This window comes from Orbicella franksi, chromosome 13, assembly GCF_964199315.1.
Source record: "Orbicella franksi chromosome 13, jaOrbFran1.1, whole genome shotgun sequence".
Classification (NCBI taxonomy): Eukaryota; Metazoa; Cnidaria; class Anthozoa; order Scleractinia; family Merulinidae; genus Orbicella; species Orbicella franksi.
In genome coordinates this window covers 13,950,907-13,976,832 of record NC_138157.1, presented here as the reverse complement: position 1 = coordinate 13,976,832, position 25,926 = coordinate 13,950,907, and the positions used below count along the sequence as shown (strand labels likewise).

General features: G+C 41.0%; 3 protein-coding genes and 1 pseudogene across 3 annotated transcripts; 3 read left to right on the top strand and 1 right to left on the bottom strand.

Moving 5' to 3' along the window:
* Positions 1 to 509: 509 nt before the first annotated feature.
* LOC145466798 (uncharacterized protein C20orf96-like) lies at positions 510 to 10,373 on the bottom strand. Its single transcript, XM_081450508.1, has 12 exons — positions 9,828 to 10,373; positions 9,195 to 9,253; positions 8,460 to 8,514; positions 7,720 to 7,764; positions 7,477 to 7,576; positions 6,652 to 6,731; positions 5,660 to 5,737; positions 4,423 to 4,524; positions 3,901 to 3,966; positions 3,556 to 3,626; positions 2,448 to 2,519; positions 510 to 1,210 (listed from the first exon to the last, which is right to left on the bottom strand). The coding sequence occupies exons 1-12, from the start codon at positions 10,353 to 10,355 to the stop codon at positions 1,150 to 1,152; spliced, it is 1,317 nt and encodes a 438-aa protein (XP_081306634.1). The 5' UTR covers positions 10,356 to 10,373; the 3' UTR covers positions 510 to 1,149.
* Positions 10,373 to 13,026, top strand: LOC145466790 (arylsulfatase I pseudogene; annotated as a pseudogene).
* Positions 13,027 to 15,190: 2,164 nt separating this feature from the next.
* On the top strand, positions 15,191 to 16,358 carry LOC145466807 (uncharacterized). Its single transcript, XM_081450516.1, has one exon. It carries the CDS (start codon positions 15,453 to 15,455, stop codon positions 16,356 to 16,358), a length of 906 nt encoding a protein of 301 aa, XP_081306642.1. The 5' UTR covers positions 15,191 to 15,452.
* A 5,869-nt stretch (positions 16,359 to 22,227) lies between these two features.
* Positions 22,228 to 23,795, top strand: LOC145466793 (arylsulfatase I-like). The gene has a single exon (XM_081450503.1). The coding sequence runs from the start codon at positions 22,248 to 22,250 to the stop codon at positions 23,754 to 23,756; it is 1,509 nt and encodes a 502-aa protein (XP_081306629.1). The 5' UTR covers positions 22,228 to 22,247; the 3' UTR covers positions 23,757 to 23,795.
* Positions 23,796 to 25,926: the final 2,131 nt, after the last annotated feature.

Below are 25,926 nucleotides of genomic sequence, written 5' to 3'. Positions count from 1 at the left end.
AGGGTTTTGGGAAGCGGGCCGCACACCCCTACGGTCCAATTTTTCTGGGAGTACCCCTCCCCCGGGCCCCAGTTGTATGTAAGATGGATAACGCTGTCCACCGTATAAATCGCTCTCCAGTGGATAAGTTTCAACAAAACAAACCATGCTATCCGCTGGATATAGATTTATCCAGTGGGTAGCGTTATCCACCTTTCGAACAACCCGGGACAGGTATATATCCCAAAAAATTTATCCAGCCGGAAACGAAGGGATGTGCTTGAAGACAACTCCATTACATCATAATACCTACTTACATAATACTTTGAGTTTTGATTGGGTCTCTGGATTCTCTGTGTCCTTTGTGATCGGCTAGAGTGATTTCTTTGGTTTTGGTTTTACGACAATCAATTGAAAATCCCTCTAATACAAGACAGGCATAATCAAGAGTGTTGAAAAAGTTTTCAATACATTTTAAACACTTCTTATTTATCGTAAATATTTTACAATCTTTTACAGAAGCAGTCGCTTTTCTTGTACTTTTTACAAATATCCAGAAATGGTAACAGCAGTTCTTTAAATAACTCAAAATATTTACAGTCAAAGTAACAAAAATATCAGTACAAAATTGCCACCTTTGTTAATTCACTGAAAGCAATCACTGTTGCTATTACAAAACCTAATTAATGTTTAGTTTAGCCATACAGATGTTTGAACTCGTTTAAAGTTTTCGTTTTGTTTTCGTTGTATGTTTTCTTTTTGTTACTCTCTAAAGTTTTCATCCAGTCAAATGGAAAACAACAATGGCAGGTATAACAGGAATATATCCGAGAACAACTTCTTCCCTTGCCAGAGGAAATAGTTTTTGATTGGCTAAGCTACGAGAAAACCAAGAAAAATAGTGTCACAAGAAACACGAATCAAAACCTCTGTAACAGTGTTCACGTGCGTAGATCATGTCACGAAACAAATGTTCAACTGGAAACCAGTTAACTCGAAATAAATTGTGACTGTATTTAACCTCCTTTGAAGGAGCGGACTCGAACAAATGAGCGTGATGTGATGATTTACAATGTTTTTTTTATTATTATTTTCTTTACAAATAGGTATCTATAAATAACGTTTTTTTACACCAGGGTTTTATGAGAAGCAACGACTATCTGTGAGTCGCTATATTGGAAGCCAGTCGTGTGTGGGGATATCAAGATGGAGCTCCATGTCTGGGGTACATCTGCAGAACGATTCAAAACAACGTCATTATTTTCAGGTGTATATATGACCAAAGTCTTTTTTATCACAAACGGCATTCAACCCTCCTTTACAATAACAGAATTGAAGTATCTCTACGAGTCAACACTAACACTGCAATCTTAAGGCTGGTTTCCATATGATCGCAGACGATCGCGGATCGCGGATCGCAGATCGCAAAAAGTTCTACGATCGTCTGCGATCATATGGAAACACACTTCTGCGATCGTCTGCGATCGTGATCGCAGACGATCGCAGACGATCGCAGAAGATAGAACCATGTTCTATCTTCTGCGATCCTCTGCGATCCTCTGCGATCAATTGCGATCGTGCGATCATATGGAAACCAGAGTTCTGCGATCTGCGATCGAAACGTATCCCATAATATTTTGAATTCTGACCCATGATTCAACGCTTCTTTGCAACAAAGCAACCGCTTATTTGTTGTAAACGTGGCGTTGAACAAGGTAACGTTAGTAACGAGAAATTTATGGAGGAAGTTGCGCGATATCATTGGGTTTACCACCGTAACAGTAAAGATTTCAAAGACAAAAACGAAAAGGTTAACTGCTGGGAAAAAATCGGGGCGAAATTTAATTTATCGGCGGCTGAGGCGGAGGTCAAATTCCGCAAAATAAGAACTGCGTATGGTCGTTATCTGAAGCGATTGAAAACGCTACCTTCTGGATCGGGGCGAGATGCAGTGCCAAGAGAATTTCAAAATAGGTTGACTAAAAGAAGAAATAAATTTGTTTGCAGCAAAATTTCCTCCTCGACGTCCGCCATATTGTTTGCTGCGATTTCCCGCCAGCACAACACGCGTGTAATTTTGACAGTTCCGCGGTCCGAAATGTATGCAACAGTCGGCTCTGCGATCGCTTGCGATCGTCTGCGATTATATGGAAACAACTCTCTTTGCGATCGTCTGCGATCTGCGATTTGCGATCCGCGATCGTGTGCGATCGTCTGCGATCATATGGAAACCAGCCTTTACCTACACGCACACAGGCAAGCAGTTTCACACGCACGCACTGTCATAAGCACGCAGTTTCACACGCACGCACTTCCACACGCACGCAGGCACGCTACCTCCACTTTTTTCCTCACAATTTACTCAGTGATTGGACAAAATAAAAACGGAAAAAGCAAATACAAACGTCTGAAATCCTCTATACAAAGACTATTCACAAAATGTAAACCACATGAAATGCTGTACTCACTTCTCCCTTTTCCCAAATACTTCAGGAAATATTTCAGCCTGTGTGTCCAAGGTTTCGCTTTTTAGCAATTCTCTGTAGGATTAACAAGGGTTAAAAAGTTACCGTATGCTACAAAAAAGCCCAAGAATGAACTAAACTGCATCACACCATTGCTATTTGTCATCTTCACGATCCAGGGCCTGGCCAAGTTACCATTCACACGCCTAAGTTGCCAATCACTCATCAAAGCAAAAGCAGATGGCAAACAACCTGCGCTTTTTCAAAAATCGTGAACAAAAACGTGTTTTTAAACACGTTTTTGTCTACACGTATTCTTTTCGTCTCGATTTTGTGATATTTGAAGCATGTTCAGTGTACAGGACGCTCGAGTCTCTGACTTGCAAGGGGACAAATAAGCCATTCCCGAGCTGCTCTTACCTCTGTTTCAAAACGAGTCTTGGTGCACAACCTTTCACATTGAAATGAGTTTTTCTTGCACGTTTATTGTCTTGCAAATCAAACTCATCTCCATATGAAAGGTTGTGCAACAGGACTCGTTTTGAAACAGAGGTAGAAAGTAACTCGGAAATATCTTATTACGTACATGTAGGTACCATCAGAGTTCCAGATAACTTTTAAAGGCACATGTAGAGTGTTCATAAGGAATTCTAACAGGTCAAACGATGTGAGCCTCATCAAAATATCAGAAGTTTTCTATTAATTTGTCAGATACAGTGGAACTTCTTGGATTTTTAACCTGAGACCCCTCTCTGTGTACCACCAGCTTCATAGTAGCGCGCAAGTGAAAGCAGGCTCTTTAGTGGCGAAACTGTGAGGCAGAGGGGCTTTTGGGTAACTCGCTCATGGGACAGCAAATGTGAGGTTTGCTCCCAGCGTGCTTGTAGGCTATGTAAAATGGAACTTCTTCTCTGTTACACTACGTAATTTGCTTGCAACTTGTCTCGATGTCTTGTTTTACCCGGGGACCCATGAGCTGGACCTATGCCCAGTAGTCCCGTGAGGGAGGGGCTGAAGTGTGGTCTCCCCTCCCACAGTCACTATTTGGGTCGTTCGTTACACACCTAGACCACTTCTTCTTGGAAGTCTTGTGGTACATGTTTTTCCTCACCTTATTTCACTTTCTAACTTAGCGTTGTTGGTTTCCAGCAATTTCACTTCATTCTGGTGTATTTCAACTTCCTAAAAAAATTCAGTCAAAACTACAATGTCAATACATTGTTTGCATCATCATTACAATATTTCCAGGAGGGCAGGCGTTATTGAAAAATATCAATATTGAGTTGAAATATCACAAAGACACTTCCTTGCCCCTATAAACACTGGACACAACTCTTTTGACTTGTTTCATACCTGCTTTGCCCAAAACTGGGAGAAAAGGAGAGGCTGCTTGTCCAACAATGGCATTATTGACAAAAGTTCTATTTTTATTCTCACAATCTATCCTACATATTACCTTTTTCATAATCATATTTTGCAAAGCCATCTCTTTGATATCTGTTCCCATGGCATTTATTGTATCCTGAGAATGTTCAAAAACACAAATTAAAATTTTAACCCTTTCCAAACAGAATTGTTAAGAATAAAAGTAGTGAAGTAAATACAAGTTTGAATATTTAATTTTAAGTTTTTTTTTTAATATGATTGATAATGACAAGTACAAAATACACAGAATGTATACTAGAAAAAAGATTCTCATTTAGTCTGCACAATCTCGATACATAGTTTATAACTTTTTGCATCGTTCCAATTAATATTATTTTCTCTCTTATATAGTTATTCCATATAAGGTACCACTGTTTGAGTGACAAAAGTCTTTTGCAAAGAGCATTTTGATTTCGAAGGTTGTGTAGCAGTGAAAACAGTGTTAATGTTAGAGGAGAACAAAGCACAGAAAAAAGCTCAGAAGCTAATAAGAAAAATGTTCTTGTTCTAATTGTATGGAGAAATTATTATTCAGTGTACTTTGTCTTTCTACCTCAGTTACTTTTGTGGTCACTTCCCGTTGAACAGTTTCCCTTTGCTGACTAAATTTGTCTCTCTCCGCATCAATGACAGCTTGTAACTCTTCGAGTTCCTCCTGTCAGGAAATCAACCCAGCAGACATTTTGTAATCCAGACATAATTTTGAATCCGTGATAAATTCCTTAGCTAACAAGGATATTTAGGAAGGTTCTGATTTTCTGCACGTGAGGGACAAACCCAAGACTACTGCACTATATGTTGAGCTGAAGCAGTCCATGTTGATGATTTCTAGACAGTTTTCTGTCAGTTTTAAACAATTGGATAGCCACGCACAACACATGCAGGTTTTCAGTGTAAGGCTTCTTTGGTATATTTGCCATACACACTTAAGGTGATTCCCTAGTAAAAGAAACCGCCATAGATTTCCAATGAAACTTGGTATGCTGTTGTTCCAGGACAAGGAGTTATTAAAAACGTAATAAAAAGAGGGAGTCACTGTGCTTGTTTTCATGCCACAATGCTGACAAATATGGTTATTTAGGTGACTTTTGGTAATCTCTGTGTGTAACAAATAAGCTCGATTATTTTTCAAAGCGGCGCGTTACATCACACAGAGTTTGACTTTCTTTGATTGTTTATTCATCTACGTCCCAGAAAAAATGTCTTCAAATACCCTGCATTTTTTTTATCCTTTAATGGCAACATAATTTGGACATGTGCTGTTGGGCCTGTTATGTCTCCCTCTGTAGAATTTATTTCATTTGCTACAAAATTAGCCAAAGATTTCTGCTTTTTTTTTCTCAGTTATTGAGGATACTGTTCTCATTGAAATTATGCAATAAAAAAATATAGGTCACCATGATCGTTTAAGAGAAAATGAGCATTTATTTCACTGTTGAGCTTAGCTTGAGGGAAATCTCTTTTGTTGTGTATGTGCACACACTCATTTGCGTGTGCTAATGATGCAAAAATTATGCACAGTAGGGATGCATAATGTAATATCGAGGAATCACCTTAACTGCCTCTAGATCAGCCAAATAAATGTATCCATACTCACTTAAAATTCCAAGGCCAAGGGGGTGTCAAAAAGCAAAGAAAAATGTGAATCTAAACTGGAATTTCCAAAAGGGTAGGTGGGGAGTTTCAAGCCAAAAATATCTTCTGTGAAGGTGGGTCAATAATAATATAGTAATAATAGTAATAGGATATTTACCCAGGGTAATCCTTCATTTCTGCAAAGACAATCTTACCTTAAATGTCAACTCCAAAATTTCTCTTTGCCTCTTAAGTTTGGCTATGTGAAGTGCTTTTGCTGGGTACTCCTTGTCCTACAAGAACATCATAATACAAAAGAACAATCGCTAATAGTAATGTTCACATTGAGAATTTCTCACAGTGAGGGAACAAGGCAAGATTTCTGAAAATTCAATGAAAATTAGTTTAGTGGCAGAGCTTTCGTAACCTGATGAATCTTTCAAGCAGCAAGCTTACACGACAACATTTGGAGCACTGCAAGTGACATTCAAGGTAGCCTCGTGGCTAGTGCTCTCATTTCCAGATCAAGCAATCCGGGTTTGGCCCTGGCCACGGACATTGTGCTGTATTCTTGGACAAGACACTTACTCTTACAGTGTTTTTCTCCACCCAGGTGTATAAATGGGTACTGGCAAAGTTAATAAAAGGTAAGGTAAAGTCTGCATATGAGCCAAGTGGCCCATCAGGCCGGAGCTTAACCTGGGTTTCCGTAGAATGAAGCAACTAAGAGTATTTCTACTCCCCCCTGGATGGGATGCTAGTCCATCGCAGGGTTACCCCCAGCATTAAGTTTGCCGGTACCCCTTTATACACCTGGGTGGAGAGAGGCACTGTGAGAGTAAAGTATCTTGCCCAAGAACACAACACAATGTCCCCGGCCAGGGCTCAAACCCGGACTGCTTGATCCAGAGATGAGCGTACTAACCATGAGACCACCACACCTCCCACAGTGAATTTAATGCTGGGGGTAAACCTGTGATGGACTAGCATCTCATCCAGGGGGGAGTAGAAATACTCCTTATCACTTCATTCTACAGAAACCAGAATAAGCTCTGACCTGGTGGCCCCCTTGGCTTGTATCCAGACTTTGACTTACCTTTTTTACCTCTTAGATACAATGAGGATTTCAAAAACAAAAGCACTAGTTTTTCATCTCCAGACTAAGTACTAGTCAGAAACAAAACATAATTCTGGTTACTTTACTGACCTTATAATTTAATAAAATGTTCATTTCCTCGTTCTTTTGCATTAACCTCATATCCATAACATTGAGCTGGTGCTGCAACTCTGCAAATAGAGCAAAATGACAAACACAAGTCAGAGAGGTAACAAGTCTCTCCCATCTACTTATAGTCCAAACAAATGACTGACTTGTCTTCAAGTTAAAATAGATTGACCTACATGTAGCTTGAAAAAGATGATTTGCAAACCATTATGTCTGATTTATGGTCAGATTCAAAATATATAAAAAGTTATAAATTACTGTCTATTCAATTTAAAAATGGCTGCCATGCTCCACCAATGTCGTTTCTTTTTTACACTACAGTCACAGCCCTATTAAGCGACCACCCTTGGCGAAATGGGAGGGGGCCCCTTAATAGGGGTTTGTTTACCTTGAATATTTTTCACCATCGGGTTAATTTCTTAGTGAACATGGAGTAACTTCAAGGCAATTATGATAAACATGTTTGAATGTTTTTATCGCTCCTCACCCTCTATTTCTGACTCTTATCTGCTGTCACCTTTTCCAAAATGAAGTTAATTTACGTGTATCAAATTTTGGGTGGCCGTTTAATAGGGGTAAAGACAATAGAAAAATCCTCTTTGGGAGGACCAAAAGGTGGTTATGGCCACTTTATAGAGGTGACCGGTTAATAGGGGTTTTACTTACAATATGTCATTGACATAATTTTGGGACTTTGATAACTGGCCTCTGAATAGAGGTTCAACTGTAATAAACACTATTTAGTTCTTAATCAACAAATCATCCAGCTTTGTATTACCATGAAATTAAACATATAATGAGGTATACCTTCAATTTCTTTACTAACTAGTGCTTCTGTTTCTGCTAGCCTTTTCTTTGTGATAACAAGATCCTCACTAAACTTCTTACTTAATGTTGACATAGCACCCTGTTTGAAAAACAGTCAAAATATTGAATGTATCAGCTAGGCAAAAGATGTAAAAGGGCAAAAACTCCCTGATTGTTTCAAAGACACTGATAAACAACTGGAGAAATTTCATCAAATAGTCACTTGAGAAGAAACTAACTTACCCTATATCGTTCATACTTCTGTAGTAGTGATTTTACGTCACCATGCTGAAAAAAAAAACATCCATCATCTATCTAGACCATCATCACATTAAAGTGGATCTGGGAATTTTGCTTACTATAGGTGAAACTATAAAATTCAAGCTCTGTGAGTCAGAATAATAATGACTCTAGATAAGATTTGCCTGGTGTCCTCTCAGAGATTATGGTATTCTCACAGTGTTTTACACTGAATGACATTTCAGTTAAATATCTTTGACTTCTTGCAGAACACTACATGTACAAATTTAATATAACTTATGCTTAACAGTAAATCTTCAGGTTTCAACATGGATGCCCTGGAATGTCCAGATCTCCACTTTGCACAGGCTGCAGGAAATATTTGATAAAATGTTACTTACATGTAATGTGAACCAGAAAATAAGATCCCTTTGATGTAAGATGGATGACAGGGAAAATTTACTTAATGACCCCAATAATCTCCAATCCTGAAACCCTAAAAGGGCCTCATTAATTCATTTTTCTTGTTCAGAACCCTACAATATGCAATGCTGATATCGCCTACAGAATTGTAACCTGAGATATTGTGCAGGTTCACTTGTCATCTATTGTGTACAAATGCTATAGAAATGTATGACCTGGATCAAGAAAATGCTGGGTCATATTCTAACTTCTGACAGCTGTCAGCAATTAAATAATAATAATTATAACTAATATACAAATGGAACAGTGCTTTAACTTACAATATTGTTTTCAGATGATTCCATTTGATCTGTAATCTTCATGTTTTCTAAAAGTCTAATGAAATAGTTAAGGAGGACACTAATAGTTCATTGTGTTGTTCCACAGAATATTCCCTTACCACAGGAAGGTTTCTTAGGGGTTGAACCCCTCACTAGGTATCCCTCCAGAAACTCCCTGAGGTGGATCTGGGTGGGGTTTGGGAGAAGGAATGAGCATAGTCGACATTATAACATACTGACTTGGCCTCAAAAAGGCTATTGTTGTAATTTCTCATTTTTGAGCAAGAGTGAGTGCAAATAAAGATTGATTGAAGGACCTCAATAGTCAAAGTGGTCAGAAATTACAGTGCTTGTATGGGAATTCATCCGATGGGAAATAACTTTCTGCAAAATCGAATTTTACCCAATTTGTGATTCACAATGTTATTTACTACATGGAAGATTGTATTCACCAAGTTTGAAGGATGTAACTTGATTAGAAGACGCTCAGCTAATTTTTCTAATTTCCCATACATTTTTCTGTAAATTTGGCTGGGTAGATGCATTTTGTGGGAAAAAAACACTTACAGCCAAATGTATGGGAAATTTGAAAAATATCTATATCTCTATATTTTGAACTCCTATATCCACCCCAGACTCCCTGTTTAGCTTCCAGTGCCTGTAGTTACCTGTAACTGTAACTCAGATGTGGCACACAATAAATTTTCAAGTATAACTCAGCTACAGAAAGGATACAACTCTTTCTTTCTATTTTCATATTCCGCTATTGACTTCTGTCTTGTTTTAATCTGAATCTAAGACAGAGAAGGTAGTACACATATATTTAGTTAACAAGTTTAAGTCCATCTTAACTCATTGCAGTAGAATACTGGTAGGGTGGGTATAGTAAAGGACTATCTCAACAAAACGGAATAAAACCATTTATAGGCTATATACTCTGATAAAGATCATGGCGACCTTATTTTACTTAAATTGCATACCAGTTGTCAGAACCCCACAATAAATGTAATTCAATTGCCCCATCTCAGGGTAATCTGTAGGCGTTCAATTGTCAAGTGCCCAAGGATTCTACAAATGAATTCCAAACCAATCTGCCATGATTCTGAATCTGACTGAGGAGACCCAACACTTTTCTCTTTCTTTTCTCTCGTCTTCTGACGCCCACGCTACCAGCAGCTCACGACATCACCACTCGCACGTAATGCTCGCACAATTACTTGTTTTGTGTTCTTCCCCATGGATTTTCAGTCCATCACTCCATGAGTGCAATAACCTTCCTAACTTACACCTACAGAGTTGACACAGCATTAACAGTAACAAAATCCCTTAGCTTTTCTGAGTTGAGCTATTGCCCTGATCCAGAAATACCTTTAATATTGACAACACATTCTGTTTCCGTTTTTCCTCGACATCATCCACTGGCTGTGGTTTTTTGGTCCATGGGTGATTACAAACTGTAGAGCAAGCTGTGCTTGTAGCTGCACTGAATGGCCGGGTTCCTATTTTAAATGATTCCTGTCTTGGTAACCCGGGCCCACTTCCAACAGAAACTGTGGTCAGTCCAGACAAAGGACGACTGGGACTTCTCCTTCTAGTCTGTGCATCCTTCGGAAATCTGGAAAGAGTTGTCCGTTGCCATGGTTTGTAGTCACCAAAATTCACGGCGATTCTACCTTCTAAAGTCTTAAGAAGTGGATCGTTCTTGAATTGGTCCTTTGTATTGAGTCTCTGAGCCGCTTGTTTACCCCATCCGCGAGAGCTTGAAAGCGCATTATGCTCGTTTCTTTGATGGTCACTCATTGTGTCGGTAGAACGATGAGAGATGAAACCGTCATTTGTCGCCATATTGTTTACCTGTGTTACCGTCATGCAACAGGGAAGAGACAATTCGTGCATACGTATTTGGCGTATTTAGTGGAGAAAAGCGAAGATGTCAGGTAATGGGGGCGTTACGGCTTTGGGGCTTGTAACCTTTTTTTCCTGTTTGCAAATTGCTTTGGGAAGACCACCGCATATAGTCTTTATTTTGGCGGATGATTATGGTTTCAACGACGTCGGCTATCATAATCCACGCATAAAAACACCAAATCTCAACAATTTAGCGGCTACAGGAGTGCGCTTGGAAAACTATTACGTGCAGCCGATTTGCACCCCAACTCGAAGTCAGTTGTTTTCCGGCAGATATCAAATCCACACTGGCCTGCAACACGGAATAATCTGGCCTTCCCAAGCCAATGCACTTCCCAAGAATGATACCACAATTGCAAGTAAGCTTAAAGAAAATGGCTACAGTACACACATGGTTGGAAAGTGGCATATTGGGTTCTACAAGCGAGAGTTCATTCCAACTCAGCGGGGATTCGACTCGTTCTTTGGCTATTTGACCGGCGGAGAAGATTATTATTCACACAAGAATAGGCTGGGGTATCCAAGCAAGGAGTACGAGGAATTAAATGGGTATGACTTGCGAAGAAATGAAGACGTCGCAACTGATGCTGCTGGGAAGTATTCCACTTTCTTATTCACAGACGAAGCAGTAAAGATCATTTCTTCCCACGAAGAAGACAAACCCTTGTTTCTGTTTGTAGCGTACCAAGCCGTTCATTCACCGCTGGAGGTACCTGAACAGTACACCGAGCAGTACAAAGATATAAAGAACCATGCTCGCCGAACGTATGCAGGCATGGTGACCTGCATGGACGAAGGGATTGGTAATATAACAAAAGCTTTAAAGGATCATGGCTTGTGGGATGACACGGTGCTATTTTTCAGTACTGACAATGGTGGACAGATCTACGCAAGTGGCAGTAATTGGCCTTTACGCGGCTGGAAAGGCTCACTGTGGGAAGGGGGAATGAGAGGGGTGGGGCTGGTTTATAGCAAATTGTTGTCAAAACCGGGGCAGATAAACACAGAGATGATCCATGTCACTGACTGGTACCCAACAATTGTGCACTTGTCAGGGGGCTCTGTTGAGGGCATACCTCTTGATGGCTATAATGTCTGGGAAACATTGAGTAATGGGAAACCATCTCCTAGAAATGAGATCTTGCATAATATTGACCCAATAGATGCCTACTGGGACTCTCGCATTGAACCTTATCAGCACTGCCGACAAGCTGCTATACGAGTCGGTGACTGGAAACTCTTGAAAGGTTGTCCAGGAAATGGGAGCTGGATTCCTCCTCCAGAGAGTTCTTATTCTTTTGAGCATGGAACAAATTATTTTGACAACATTAACAGCACCTTCCTCTTCAACATAAGAGAAGACCCTGAAGAGAGAAATGAACTATCTGAGGTATTTCCAGATATGGTGTCCTTTTTGGTGAAGAAACTCAGTCAATACAATGCAACGGCTGTACCAGTACGTTACCCTGATCCAGATCCTTCATCAAAACCAGAGCTGCATGGAAATATTTGGACACCTTGGGAGCAATAGAAAGGAAATTGGACTTAAATTGAATTGATAAACAAATACCTTTTATTACCTGATTTTGAGGTCTTTACTGTAAGTTACGAACCAAGTTTTTTTCCACTTTGATTTATGGCCTAAGAGCGAAGGGCAATCCATAACTTACAGTACATACAGAGCGTGAAGACGAGGTTAGTAAGATTTTATTATATCTCTGCTGCGTGTCTGACAGGTCAGGGAAGGATTTTTATTCAGGCGGAATGGCTTTAAATTTCTGATCCATATTAAAAGCTAAACATTGAAGTCAATTTGTCAAGTTTTTAGCATGTTTTATTACACAATTAAAAGTAAAAGAAAGCTTTAAACTTTTACTTGCTATAAAAGTAAATAACACCTGACAAAAATTAAGAAACATTTTGCAAACAAGCAGGCTGTATAGTAGAATGCGAACTGCTAAACTGACCAATCACAGCATGTGTAGTAACTAAGAGATATAATAAAACTTGATAGAGAATAGGGTCAGGTCCAGGGGGTTAAGAAACAGGGGCTTGTAGTAACATTCAACACCCAATGGGAGAGGGGTTGTGAGACAAAAACACTTATGTAAATACTGTAGTAAGTTGCTGCTGTTATTCTTGTAGAGGATAACAAAATTATTTGTATTGGGAATTTTGTATTACTTGTAGTGAGGGAATGGTAGGCTCCAATGGTATTTTTAAGCATAAATTATTTTGTCGTATAAGGATTATGTTTTTTCCCACGTTTTTTAAGGAGCTGGTCCATACAGTTAAAATGCAGTAAAATTTTTTATTGATAATAATTTTTTAATATAATGCAATAGGTTAATGTTGTTATGAGCATTTCCAAATCTTCAAAAATGTAAAATGCTCTGTCTAAACAGGAAAGATAGGTCAATAAGAAGTGATTAGGTATTTCAAAGAGAGAATCTTTTGCCCAAAATCATTACTTTTTTTGGTTTTCTACATGTTCCAGCAATGTTGTTAATAGATATTAGTGTATAGATCTTTTTCATTTTCAGTTGAAAATGTAACCTATGTAGGGCATAAAACATCAAGTTGTTTAACAAGATGTTTTGTTTACCCTGTGTATTAAATATTTTTGTTTAACTGTGCTTAATTAAACTTCTATGGCCAAAGAACAAGTTCATAGAATTTGAACACTAAGGCTTAGTTTTCTATTTGTATTACACACACACGTCACCACAGTTCATTTGGTACCCTCCTCCATTGCTGCATGAAAGGAAAAGACAGAGCTGCAGAGGCTCCCCAAATGCTATAACAAGAAAGACAATTTAGACACTCAGTCAAAGCATTGGTAGGTGGCCTTTAACGGATGGTCAGAGGTTGGCTTCTCTACAAGGAAACATGTAGACATATTTGAAAGAGGGAGAGGAAGGGTAAGAAAAAAAGGAACAGAAATTAAAGGAATGGAATGTAATATTTATTTAACCAGGGTGATACAATTCAGCAGAGGCTGCTTTTCATTATGTGGAGCTGAGAGGATGAATAAATTTATTTCCTCCCTCCCCAATGCCTTCCAGGGTTCTTTCTATTTTTTTGCTATGCTGGCTAGAGGGGACAGTGAAGGGAAAGAGAGTGGATCACTTTGGTCCCCCAGAATTCAAGCAAATCCAAGGACACCATTCCCCTCCTCCAGAACCTGAGATCTGAGCATTATCCTCTCAAAAAACTGCAAAGATCATAGTCCAAGAACCTAAGCTAATGAAATAAATTGTGTCCAGAGCCACCTTATCCACATACCAAGGCCCTGCCAGCTAAGAGGAACAGGAGGCTCTGGGAACAAGAATGCGGGAATAGAGCAAAATTTGGGCCCTTCCCATTTGACCAAAAATTTAGAAATTTTTGAAACAGGGCAAATGATGTTAAAATTTTCTTAGAAAGCTACGGAAAATCTGAAAACTGTTGAAACTAGATATATACGAAGGTTTGGATCGTTCTTTGGTCAGTGCTTTTGGCGAGGAATTTGCATTCTTTTGTACAAACACTTCCAGCGAAAAATCAATTGACAAATGAAATTGACATCAAATGCGTCACATGGGATGTGACAAAGTTGCTCATGCTCGATGCAAAAGCAGGCGGTTGCTCACAGTGGTTTCTGTCTTGTTTGGCAAAGTAGAAACCAACTGCTCACAGGGTAGGACAGTGCGTGTAAGGTGCGTGAAATTACATACATGTAAAATTTACTGTTCTTGTAGCTACACGCAGTTGTGTGTAATTTCACACGTGTGCATTTTAACTGGACGAAGGAACCTTTGTTATTCATACATGCTTTTGTGTGTATTTTACAAAACAAAAAACTACAAGACACAGAGCAGTGTTCCAGATAACTGAGTGGTCTCAGGTCAAAAAACTGACAAGGTCAGCTATGCGACCCGACAAATTGATAGAAAATTTATAATGATTCGGTGGGAGTAATGTGAATTGACCCATTGGTATCCCTTATTGACACCCTCCTTTGAAAAATTATCTGGAACCCTGCAGAGTTGACTTTCCTATAGAGGGATATGGGGATGCAGCATTAACAGTAACAAAGGCCAAAACTTTTGTGAGATCATGCCACTGACACATATTTCTTTAGCTTTTCTGGGTTGAGCTATTGCCCTGACCCAGAAATACATTCTGTTTCCGTCTTGCCTCGACACCATCCACTGGTTGTGGTTTCTTGGTCCATGGGTGATTACAAACCGTAGAGCAAGCTGTGCTTGTAGCTGCACTGAATGGCCGGCTTCCTATTTTAAATGATTCCTGTCTGGGTAAACCGGGACCACTTCCAAGAGAAACTGTGGTCAGTCCAGACAAAGGACGACTGGGACTTCTCCTTCTAGTCTGTGCATCCTTCGGAAATCTGGAAAGAGTTGTCCGTTACCATGGTTTGTAGTCACCAAAATTCACGGCGATTTTACCTTCTAAAGTCCTAAGAAGTGGATCGTTCTTGAATTGGTCCTTTGTATTGAGTCTCTGAGCCGCTTGTTTACCCCATCCGCGAGAGCTTGAAAGCGCATTATGCTCGTTTCTTTGATGGTCATTCATTGTGTATTATTACATGAAATTTTCGCGACACGTCAATTTCGCGAATTTCGCGATTTAAAAAAAATCGCGAAATTTAAGTGACGCGAAAATTAAATGTCGCGAAATTAACATGATGCGAAAATTAAGTGACTCACTGTTAAGAGACTAATAGTTGCGTGACCGTGACATGTTGTGTTACCCGAGTTACCAGTTGACATGCAATACGAGATTTTGTATTTTGAGCCTTTTGTTTTGTTCTGTCGTATTATCGAGATCGTGTTGTAAGAAAATATTCGCATACCGTAATCGCGAGGAGAATAAACGTACAAGTTGGACCCGTTTCAGTTACTTCGTTGTTTGTTTCGTTATTTTACGATTGGTACCGTCAACCGATTATAACATTTGGTCCTTCGAGCCGAACATTATACAGAAAAGTTACGAAGATCGAAAGGAATCGTAAGTTTGGGGGCGTTCCGTCCTGCGATGAATCGACTACACGTGTATGGTTTGAAACTGGAAATTTCCCTTTAGATGCCGTCCGACGACGAAAAAGATATGGAATCGACCGAGACAGAGGATCACGAATACAGGCTTCGGGACTGTAAACAAGAAAAGAGAATCGCGAAATCGCAAATGACGAGTCTCTTAAACAAGTTGGCCAGCGTCCTGAGCGAAGATAATCCGCAAAACGAGATCAAGGAGCTGTTAGAAAAAATTCAGGAACAACAAGAAGAGACTCTAATGGTAATGTCCCGTTTGGAAAAGGCATATCACCAAAAGAATGATACAAGTATGGCGGAGAAAGTTAGCGACGAAGCGGATGATCTGGTTGAACAAATCGATCGTGAAACCATGCCTGCTCGCTCACTGTTGGCTTCACTCACCAAAGTCAAATCACGTACAAATTCCGTCGCAGATAGTGAAGCTTCGCAGAGAAGAAAAGAAAAAGAAAAGGCAGAAATGGAAGCGCGTTTACGGCGGGATCGGCGTGAATGGGAAATCGAACAGAATCGTGAAGAATTAGAACGCCAGGAAAAGGAGCTTCAAGCGGTAAACGAAGAAATAAATAAACGACGCCAGGAATTGGAAAACGAAGTGGATGAGCATTTGATTCTAGAACAGGAATTTACCGAGGAATATCATCCCCTTCCCTCGCAACAGAATAAATCAATTGGACACCCTCAGCAACAGCAAGAAAACAAGGTATCTCAGAAATCACCCGACCACGTGCATGCAGTTGAAACACCATCACCGGAAATGCCGAAATCGCACCGTCCTATTAATGTTTCTGACGCCGGTTCCATCGCTAATAACCGTGAAATGCATGGGCAATTGGAAAGAATCCGAATTCCAATTTTTTCAGGAAATAAGATGGACTTTCAACGCTGGAACGCGGCTTTCACGAGTTGTGTTGACATGACTTCATTATCGCCTTAATTCAAGATGTTACGCTTAGAGGCATGTCTAGCTGGAGAGGCCGCGAACACAATTAAAGGATTAGGATACTCCTTGGAAGCGTACGAGGCGGCCAAAACACGCTTATTTCGTAAGTATGGAGGAAGCCGAAGGCAAGTTCAGTCTCACATAGAAGAACTAAAAAGGCTCCAACCCATCCAGGAGAATAACGCCAAAGAACTGGAAACTTTCGTCGATGTCTTGGAACGTGCAGTAATTACGTTGAAAGAAAATGGCCGAAAATCGGACTTAGAAGGAGGGGCACTGCACACCATGATCCTTGAGAAGATTCCTGAGCGTTTACTAGCCCAATATTACCGGTGGTTAGATGAAAACAAGCATCGAGATTCCTTAGAGACATTGAAAGACTGGGTTTCAGAAGAAGCTACATATCAGATACAGGCCACGGAGATCAAGAACGGAATTTCAAACCAAGATCGCAATGAACAATTAAGGAATGGTAAGCATCGTCCTGCTAGAAGATTTCCTAGAAGCTATTTCAGCGACAAGAACGGAAGAGGCAATCAAAAGTGTTGTGTATGTACCGGGAACCACTCACTGTTGAAGTGTGAAGCATTTCAAAAACTTTCCATTGACGAAAGATGGCAAACTGTCAAACGATTTGGTCTGTGCTTCCGATGTTTGGCGAATAACCATCATGGTAAGTCCTGCCCAAGAAGCAAGCAATGCGGCATTAACGGATGTACAGGAACTCATCAAAATCTCCTGCACTATGATAGGGCGTCACCTGCTCAGTTTCGTCTACGACCAGAAGCAGAACCATACGTTGAAACTTTAACCACGCCCCCTCAGCCAACGATCAACGCAAATGAGAGACCGAGAGAAACCATGGAGGGGAATGGTACCAGGCAATCCGTTACCATGGAAACGTTTGGAAATCAAGGACAACCAGAGGTGGCGTTACGAACAGTGCCGATCCTATTAAAGAACGGAAACAGGAGAATCACCGTGAACTGTCTGTTAGATGAAGGAAGCGACACGACATATGTGAATGAAGATGTCGTTAACGAGCTCGGACTAACAGGCGAGAAAGAACCCATCACAGTGAAGGTAGCAAATGACCAAACCCTTCGCTTTCTGTCAAGCTCATTTGAGATTGGCCTTGAGAGTACTGACGGCCGGGTAGACACGAAGATAACCGCTAAGACTTCAAATAAAATCTGCGGTGGTTTGAAAGCTGTTAACTGGGTCAAGATTCAAGACAGATGGAACCATTTAACCGGAATTCCGTTCCCAAGGCTTGCAAAAGGAAATCGAATCGACGTACTTCTTGGAGCAGACCATTACGAACTGATGTATTCGATGAAAGAAGTGACTGGAGGCCCAAATGAACCCTGCGCGAGACTGTGCCCCCTAGGATGGACTGCCATTGGAAAGATTCAGAACCTGGACACAAAGGAGAGTCACTACACTGGCTTCCATCACACATTTCGTCTGCAAATCGAGAGAAGAGAGCCCACTTTACCAGAGAAGGACATCTTAGAGCTAAACAACTTGCTGAAACGTTTCTGGGATCTGGAAAGCATTGGAATTATCCCAACTGGTCCGCAGCTGACACCGGAAGACAAGTTGGCATGGGATAAAGTCAACAAGTCTTTGAAGTTTAATGGCCAACATTACGAAGTAGCCGTTCCGTGGAGAGATGAAAGGCCACAGCTACCGAATAATTTACCGATGGCGAGGAAGAGATTGGTGTCCACCGAGCGAAGATTAATGAAGGATAAAGAAGTAGCCGTGGCTTATCAGCAGGTGATTAACGACTACTTGGACAAGAAGTATATTCGCCGTGTTCCTGATGATGAGCGAAAGCCCGAGTGTCAGTGGCTCCTTCCCCACTTTCCAGTCGTGCGGCCGGAGAAAGCAACATCCAAGGTGCGAATAGTCTTTGACGGTTCAGCGCCTTTTGAGGGGAAGAGTTTAAATACTGAAGCCCTAACCGGACCGAAACTTCAAAGTGACGTCTTTGACATTCTCGTGAAGTTCAGAAAGGAATGGGTGGCTCTTGTTGGAGACATCAGTCAAATGTACCACCAGCTTGTGTTATTTCCAGAAGACCGACCGATGCATCGTTTTCTTTGGCGAAACATGGAGATTAACAAAGAACCCGAAGTGTACGAGTTTCTCCGCTTCGTGTTTGGTGGCTGCTACTGCCCATTCTGTGCGCAATTTACCTGGCAGAAGCATGCAGAAATCCACCAAGACTCGTACCCGCTGGCTGCGAATGCGGTAAAGAATCATTGTTACATGGATGATCTCATGCCGTCCGTGGATTCCATTAAGAAGGCCATAGAAACAAGACGCCAGTTGACAGAGATGGGCAATAAAGCTGGATTCCACTTGAGAAAGTGGGTTTCGAATCTCACAGAAGTGTTAGCAGATGTTCCCGCAGATGACCGTGCTTCTGAAGTTGATCTAGAGAAGAACTTATTGCCCGTGACGAAAACGCTTGGTGTGTCCTGGACCGCACGAGAGGACCAGTTCCTGTTTCATTATTCGCCCCCTTCGAAGGACTTTGAATTCACTAAGCGGAACGTCCTAAAGAAGACAGCTACGTTATTTGATCCGCTCGGATTTCTCTCCCCGTTCATGGTTAAAGCAAAACTGTTCATGCAACAAGCGTGGGTGGACGCATTGGAGTGGGATGAAGTCCTCCCGTCTGAGCAAAGAGAACAATGGAAGACCTGGTTTGGTGAATTGCCCCTCCTTGAAGAAATCAAGATTCCTCGTTGTTTAAAAGACACAAGTATGAAAGAAAGCTCTATCACTCTGCACACCTTCTCCGACGCTTCCGAGAAAGCATATGCCGCAGCCGTCTACAGCAGACACAAATTCGAGGATGGAAGTGTTACTACTCGTCTTATCGCATCCAAGACCCGTTTGGCTCCGTTAAAGACTGTGAGCATTCCTAGGCTTGAGCTTATGGGCGCTCTCATCGGTCTACGATTGGCAAATCAAGTCTGTTCAGCACTCGACATCCCGTCCAGCAATGTCACGTACTGGGTGGACAGCCTGAATGTCGGCTATTGGATTAGGGGACAGAGCCGCGAATATAAACCCTTCGTTGCTCACCGCGTTGGCGAGATTCACGAAAAATCTAACCCTAACCAATGGCGTTACGTACCAACAGATATGAATCCCGCAGATCTTGGAACCAGAGGAATGACAGCGCAAGAGCTAAGCGACAGTTCAAAGTGGTGCAACGGGCCTAATTTCCTGTGCAGTCCCAAGGCAGAGTGGCCTGAATGCAAGTTTGACGAACCGTCACGTGAAGCGCTATGCGAACGCAAATTAACATCCAGGCCGATTAACGAGAGCTCAACAAACTACAGTGCCATTCAGCGGTTAGCCAGTGAACCCGAAGTAGAAGAAGTAGAGTGGCGTTTAGAACCCTCCAGATATTCCAAGTGGTATAAGGTGAAACCCAAAGAACAGTTGGAGGTCGGGCTATCATTGGTGAGGGTCAGAAGCTGGGTACAGCGATTCGTCAGCAACTGCCGTAGGCCTGAAAATAAGAGAGTACTCGGAGAGCTAACTCCACTAGAGCTCATGACCGCCGAAACAGAAATCATCAGAGAAGCCCAAACTGAAGCATACAGTGAAGAAATCGAGGCACTGGCAAAGAACAAACCTCTTCCGCGGAAATCCACCCTGCTCCCTTGCACTCCAATCCTTATCAACAGGATTCTACGTTCGAACACGAGGTTGCGGAACTCCGATGATCTCCCTGATGATGTCAAATTCCCTATTATTTTGCCAAAGAGGAATCATGTCACCCGACTAGTCGTGAAGTACCATCACGAAAGTGAAGGCCATCAGATGGGTGTGAACTACACCATAAACCATTTGCGGGAGAAGTACCTAGTTATCCATGTCCGTGAGGAGGTCAAACGAGTGAACAGAGAGTGCCGTGAATGTGCAAGGCGTTTTAAAGTCCAGCCAGTCCAGCAGCAAATGGCTCCATTGCCACAGATCCGTCTCCAGATGACAACAAAACCGTTCGCTAATTGTGCAGTTGACTTTGGAGGACCGTACCTTACCGTTCAAGGGCGTGGACGAACTCGTGCCAAACGTTACCTGTGTTTGTTTTTGTGTTTGCAAACACACTGCTGCCATTTAGAGATGGCGACTTCATTAGATACTGGGGCGTTTCTCAACGCTTTCGTGCGAATGGCGGCAAGGAGAGGATGGCCGACGAAAATGCTGAGTGACAATGGAACGAATTTCGTGGGTGCCGAGAAAGAGATCAGGGACTTAGTCAGTCAACTAGAGCACGATCAGCTCCAGCGTGTGACATCTAATCACGGTGTCACTTGGTATTGGAATCCTCCGGCCGCTCCCCATTTTGGAGGTGTGTTTGAATCAATGATCAAATCGTCAAAGCGAGCAATTTATGCCGTCCTGAAAGATGCAGATATCAACGACGAAGAGTTGCAAACAACATTCATTGGAGTCGAAAGTCTAATGAACTCAAGACCGCTGACCACATTGAGTGATGATCCAAACGACGAACCAGTACTCACACCAAATCACTTCCTAATTGGTCAAATGGGTGGTGACTTCATTCCCGAAAGTGTGGACAGTACAGCATTTAATCCACGGAAACGCTGGAGGCGTGTGCAAGAATTAACTCGGCATGTGTGGGGACGTTGGATGAAAGAATACCTACCCCACATCGGCTCCCGTCAGAAGTGGTTCTTTCCTACGGAGAACCTTAAAATTGGAGATGTCGTGATGGTCATCGATCCGTGTGTTGCTAGAAGAGAATGGAAAGTTGGCCGTATTGAACAAACGTATCCGGGCAGTGACCAGCTCGTGAGAGTGGTTGATGTTAGAGTTGGGAACAAAGTTCTCAAGCGATCTGTAAATAGAATTTCCCCGTTGGAATTCGCAAATACTGATTGAGACATGCGAATGTTAAACAGTGACTTATACTTAAGTTTACTTGTATAGACGAATTGTAAGTTTCACTTTTCAATTCGGGAGGGGAAAATGTTAAGAGACTAATAGTTGCGTGACCGTGACATGTTGTGTTACCCGAGTTACCAGTTGACATGTAATACGAGATTTTGTATTTTGAGCCTTTTGTTTTGTTCTGTCGTATTATCGAGATCGTGTTGTAAGAAAATATTCGCATACCGTAATCGCGAGGAGAATAAACGTACAAGTTGGACCCGTTTCAGTTACTTCGTTGTTTGTTTCGTTATTTTACGATTGGTACCGTCAACCGATTATAACACTCACATTACGTCAATAATTAAAAAAGCGACTTTATTACCATTACACACGTTTATAACAATCATTTTGAACTATTCTGTGGTAATGTTCTGGTCCTCTTCATCACTACTGCTTTCCGTCTCCACTCCAGGTAGCACTTCTTTTGTACAATCCTCAAACTGTCCATTTACTGGCTCCTTGTAGTGCTGTTCCACTAGTTGCTTAAACCTTTCAATTGCCTTGTAGACACTGTGAGAACAGCTTTCTTGTTACTGTTTACATAATCAGTTGCGTTTCTGTTTATTTGGACGTTGTTGATTAAGTTGTTTGATCAAATTCAGGGATATCTTAAATAACATTGACAAAGAAATATAGTGTCTCACTCAAAAACGCGAAAATAAAGTGAGTCAAAATGCAAAATTTTCGCAAAATCGCGAAATTAAGGTGTCGCGAAATATGCGAACCTCAAAATCGCGAAATTAACGTGTCGCGAAAATTTCATGTAATAAGGTAAGTAGAACGATAAGGGAAGAGACCGTCACTTGTCGCCCTGTTGTTTACCGTGTTACCGCTACGCAACAGGAAAGAGACAATTCGTCCATAAGTACACGGCGTATTTACTGGAGAAAAGCGAAGATGTCGTGTAATGGACGCGTCACGTGTTTGGGGGCTGTAACCTTTTTTGCCTGTTTGCAAATTGTTTTGGGAAGACCACCGCATATAGTCTTTATTTTGGCGGATGATTATGGTTTCAACGACGTCGGCTATCATAATCCACGCATAAAAACGCCAAATCTTAACAATTTAGCGGCTACAGGAGTGCGCTTGGAAAACTATTACGTGCAGCCGATTTGCACCCCAACTCGAAGTCAGTTGTTTTCCGGCAGATATCAAATCCACACTGGCCTGCAACACGGAATAATCTGGCCTTCCCAAGCCAATGCACTTCCCAAGAATGATACCACAATTGCAAGTAAGCTTAAAGAAAATGGCTACAGTACACACATGGTTGGAAAGTGGCATATTGGGTTCTACAAGCGAGAGTTCATTCCAACTCAGCGAGGATTCGACTCGTTCTTTGGCTATTTGACTGGCGCAGAAGATTATTATTCACACAAGAATGGGAAGGGGTATCCAAGCAAGGAGTACGAGGAATTAAATGGGTATGACTTGCGAAGAAATGAAGACGTCGCAACTGATGCTGCTGGGAAGTATTCCACTTTCTTATTCACAGACGAAGCAGTAAAGATCATTTCTTCCCACGAAGAAGACAAACCCTTGTTTCTATTTGTAGCGTACCAAGCCGTTCATGCACCACTGGAGGTACCTGAACAGTACACCGAGCAATACAAAGGTATAAAGAACCATGCTCGTCGATCATATGCAGGCATGGTGACCTGCATGGACGAAGGGATTGGTAATATAACAAAAGCTTTAAAGGATCATGGCTTGTGGGATGACACGGTGCTATTTTTCAGTACTGACAATGGTGGACAGATCTACGCAGGTGGCAGTAATTGGCCTTTACGCGGCTGGAAAGGCTCACTGTGGGAAGGGGGAATGAGAGGGGTAGGGCTGGTTTATAGCAAATTGTTGTCAAAACCGGGGCAGATAAACACAGAGATGATCCATGTCACTGACTGGTACCCAACAATTGTGCACTTGTCAGGGGGCTCTGTTGAGGGCATACCTCTTGATGGCTATAATGTCTGGGAAACATTGAGTAATGGGAAACCATCTCCTAGAAATGAGATCTTGCATAATATTGACCCAATAGATGCCTACTGGGACTCTCGCATTGAACCTTATCAACAATGCCAACAAGCTGCTATAAGAGTCGGTGACTGGAAACTCTTGAAAGGTTGTCCAGGAAATGGGAGCTGGATTCCTCCTCCAGAGAGTTCTTATTCTTTTGAGCATGGAACAAATTATTTTGACAACATTAACAGCACCTTCCTCTTCAACATAAGAGAAGACCCTGAAGAGAGAAATGAACTATCTGAGGTATTCCCAGATATGGTGTCCTTTTTGGTGAAGAAACTCAGTGAATACAATGCAACGGCTGTACCAGTACGTTACCCTGATCCAGATCCTTCATCAAAACCAGAGCTGCATGGAAATGTTTGGACACCTTGGGAGCAATAGAAAGGAAATTTGACTTATCTTCATCTGATGAAAACCATAGATAAACAAATAGCTTTTACCATGTGAGTTTGAGGTCTGTACTGTAAGTTACGAACCAAGTTTTCCCCTTTAGATTTATAGCCAAGCAGAAAAATCAAGGGTTCATAACTTACAGTACAGTCTGCGACATCAAGGTTAGTAAGATATTTATTATATCTCTGCTGTGTCTGACAGGTTAGGGAACGATTTCTATTCAAACAGAATGGCTTCAAATTTCTGACGCACATTGAAAGCAAAACAAGTCAATTTGAATTTGTTGTTAAGTTATTAGCATGTTTATTACACAATTAAAAGTAAAAGAAAGTTTTAAACTTTTACTTGCTATAAAAGTTAAGAACACCTGAAAAAAATTAAGAAACATTTTGCAAACAAGCAGGCTGTATAGTAGAATACAAGCTACTAAATTGACTAATCACAGCATGTATAGTAACTAAGAGATGTAATAAAACTTGATAGAAAATAGGGTCAGGTCCAGGGGGTTAAGAAACAGGGGCCTGTTGTAACGTTCAGCACCCTAGGGGAGAGGGGTTGTGAGACAAAAACACTTATGTAAATACTGTAGTAAGTTGCTGCTGTTGTTCTTGTAGAGGATAACAAAATTTTTTGTATTGGGAATTTTGTATTACTTGCAGTGAGTGAATGGTAGGCATATTTTGTAGTATAAGGATTACATTTTTTCCCACTTTTTTTATTATTATATGGCTGTGTCTCACAAGGACTGGGAACTACCGAATTCACGAATTTGATTGGTTGAAATTGATATTGGCCACGGTCTAGATTTTTCCATCTAGACTGGCATCTAGACCGGTTTCATTTTACGTTGAAAAAGTAGGAAACTCAAATACAAAAATGTTCAGTGTTTTCTTTTATTTTCTTCTCAATCATTTATGGAAGTGCCAAAAAGCCTGATGAGAGAAGAAAAGTAAAGAGGACGAGCAAATTTTGCCAGGTTTAAGTTAAGCTCATCTCCGTTTGCAAGCAAAATGTCAGCAAACCAGTTACGTTAAACGAATTAAAGTTTGCTTCTTTGCCATATGATAAACATCTTATTAACCGAGCTAAGTCGGTCTGTATGGGAGAATCTTGACCTCGGTCATGTCACGACATCGGTCAAGATTCTCCCGTACAGACCTCCTGCTTGGTTAATAAGAGCTAATTAATAATATTTTTATGGAATGCAATAGGTTAATGTTGTTATGAACATTTCCAAATCTTCAAAAATGTAAAGTGCTATGCCTAAACAGGAAAGATAGGTCAATAAGAAGTGATTAGGTATCTCAAAGAGAGAATTTTTTGCCAAAATCATTTCTATTTTTTTGGTTTTCTACATGTTCCAGCAATGTTGTTAATAGATATTAGTGTATAGATCTTTTTCATTTTCGTTTGAAAGTGTAACCTCTGTAGTGCATAAAACATCAAATTGTTTAACAAGATGTTTTGTTTACCCTGTGTATCAACGCTATTTTTGTTTAACTGTGCTTAATTAAACTTGTATGGCCAAAGAACAAGTTCATAGAATTCGAACACTAAGGCTTAGTTTTCTTTTGTATTACACACACACGTTAGCACAGTTCATTTGGTACCCTTCCCCATTGCTGCATGAAAGCCGGAAAAGACAGAGCTGCAGTGGTTCCCCAAATGCTACAACAGAGAAACATGTAGGCATATTTGGAAGGGAGTGAGGTAGGGTAAGGAAAAAAAAATGAACAGAAATTAAAGGAATGGGATGGAATGTTTATTTAACCAGGGTGATACAATTCAGCATGGGCTGCTTTACATTATGTGGAGCTGAGAGGATGAATAAATTCATTTTTCCCCTCCCCAATGCCTTCTAGGGTTCTTTCTACTTTTTTGCCATGCTGGTTAGAGAGGACATTTGGGCCCTTTCCATTCAACCAAAAATTTAGAAATTTTTGAAACAGGGCAAATGATATGAAAATTTCCTGAGAAAGCTATGGGAAAATCTGACAACTGTTGAATTTATGAAATAGGAACCATTCAACCCAAAATTCTAGAAATGCTTAGGGCAAAAGCAAATGGAAATTTCCTGGACAAAATTTTCGACATTCCGGAAAATGCTCTACTGGAAATTTCCAGTGCAAAAGGTTGTTCGGGTGCACTTTCCATTCGA

What these genes read in the sequence shown, in the direction of transcription:
- LOC145466798 (XM_081450508.1), bottom strand. Translation starts at nt 10,355, where the DNA reads ATGCACGAATTGTCTCTTCCCTGTTGCATGACGGTAACACAGGTAAAC. An exon ending in ATGTGTTGTCAATATTAAAG is followed by an intron (nt 9,254 to 9,827) that starts GTATTTCTGGAT and finishes TCTCTGTCTTAG; the next exon opens with ATTCAGATTAAAACAAGACA. An exon ending in TGACCACAAAAGTAACTGAG is followed by an intron (nt 3,967 to 4,422) that starts GTAGAAAGACAA and finishes GAACATTCTCAG; the next exon opens with GATACAATAAATGCCATGGG.
- LOC145466807 (XM_081450516.1), top strand. Translation starts at nt 15,453, where the DNA reads ATGCCGTCCGACGACGAAAAAGATATGGAATCGACCGAGACAGAGGAT.
- LOC145466793 (XM_081450503.1), top strand. Translation starts at nt 22,248, where the DNA reads ATGTCGTGTAATGGACGCGTCACGTGTTTGGGGGCTGTAACCTTTTTT.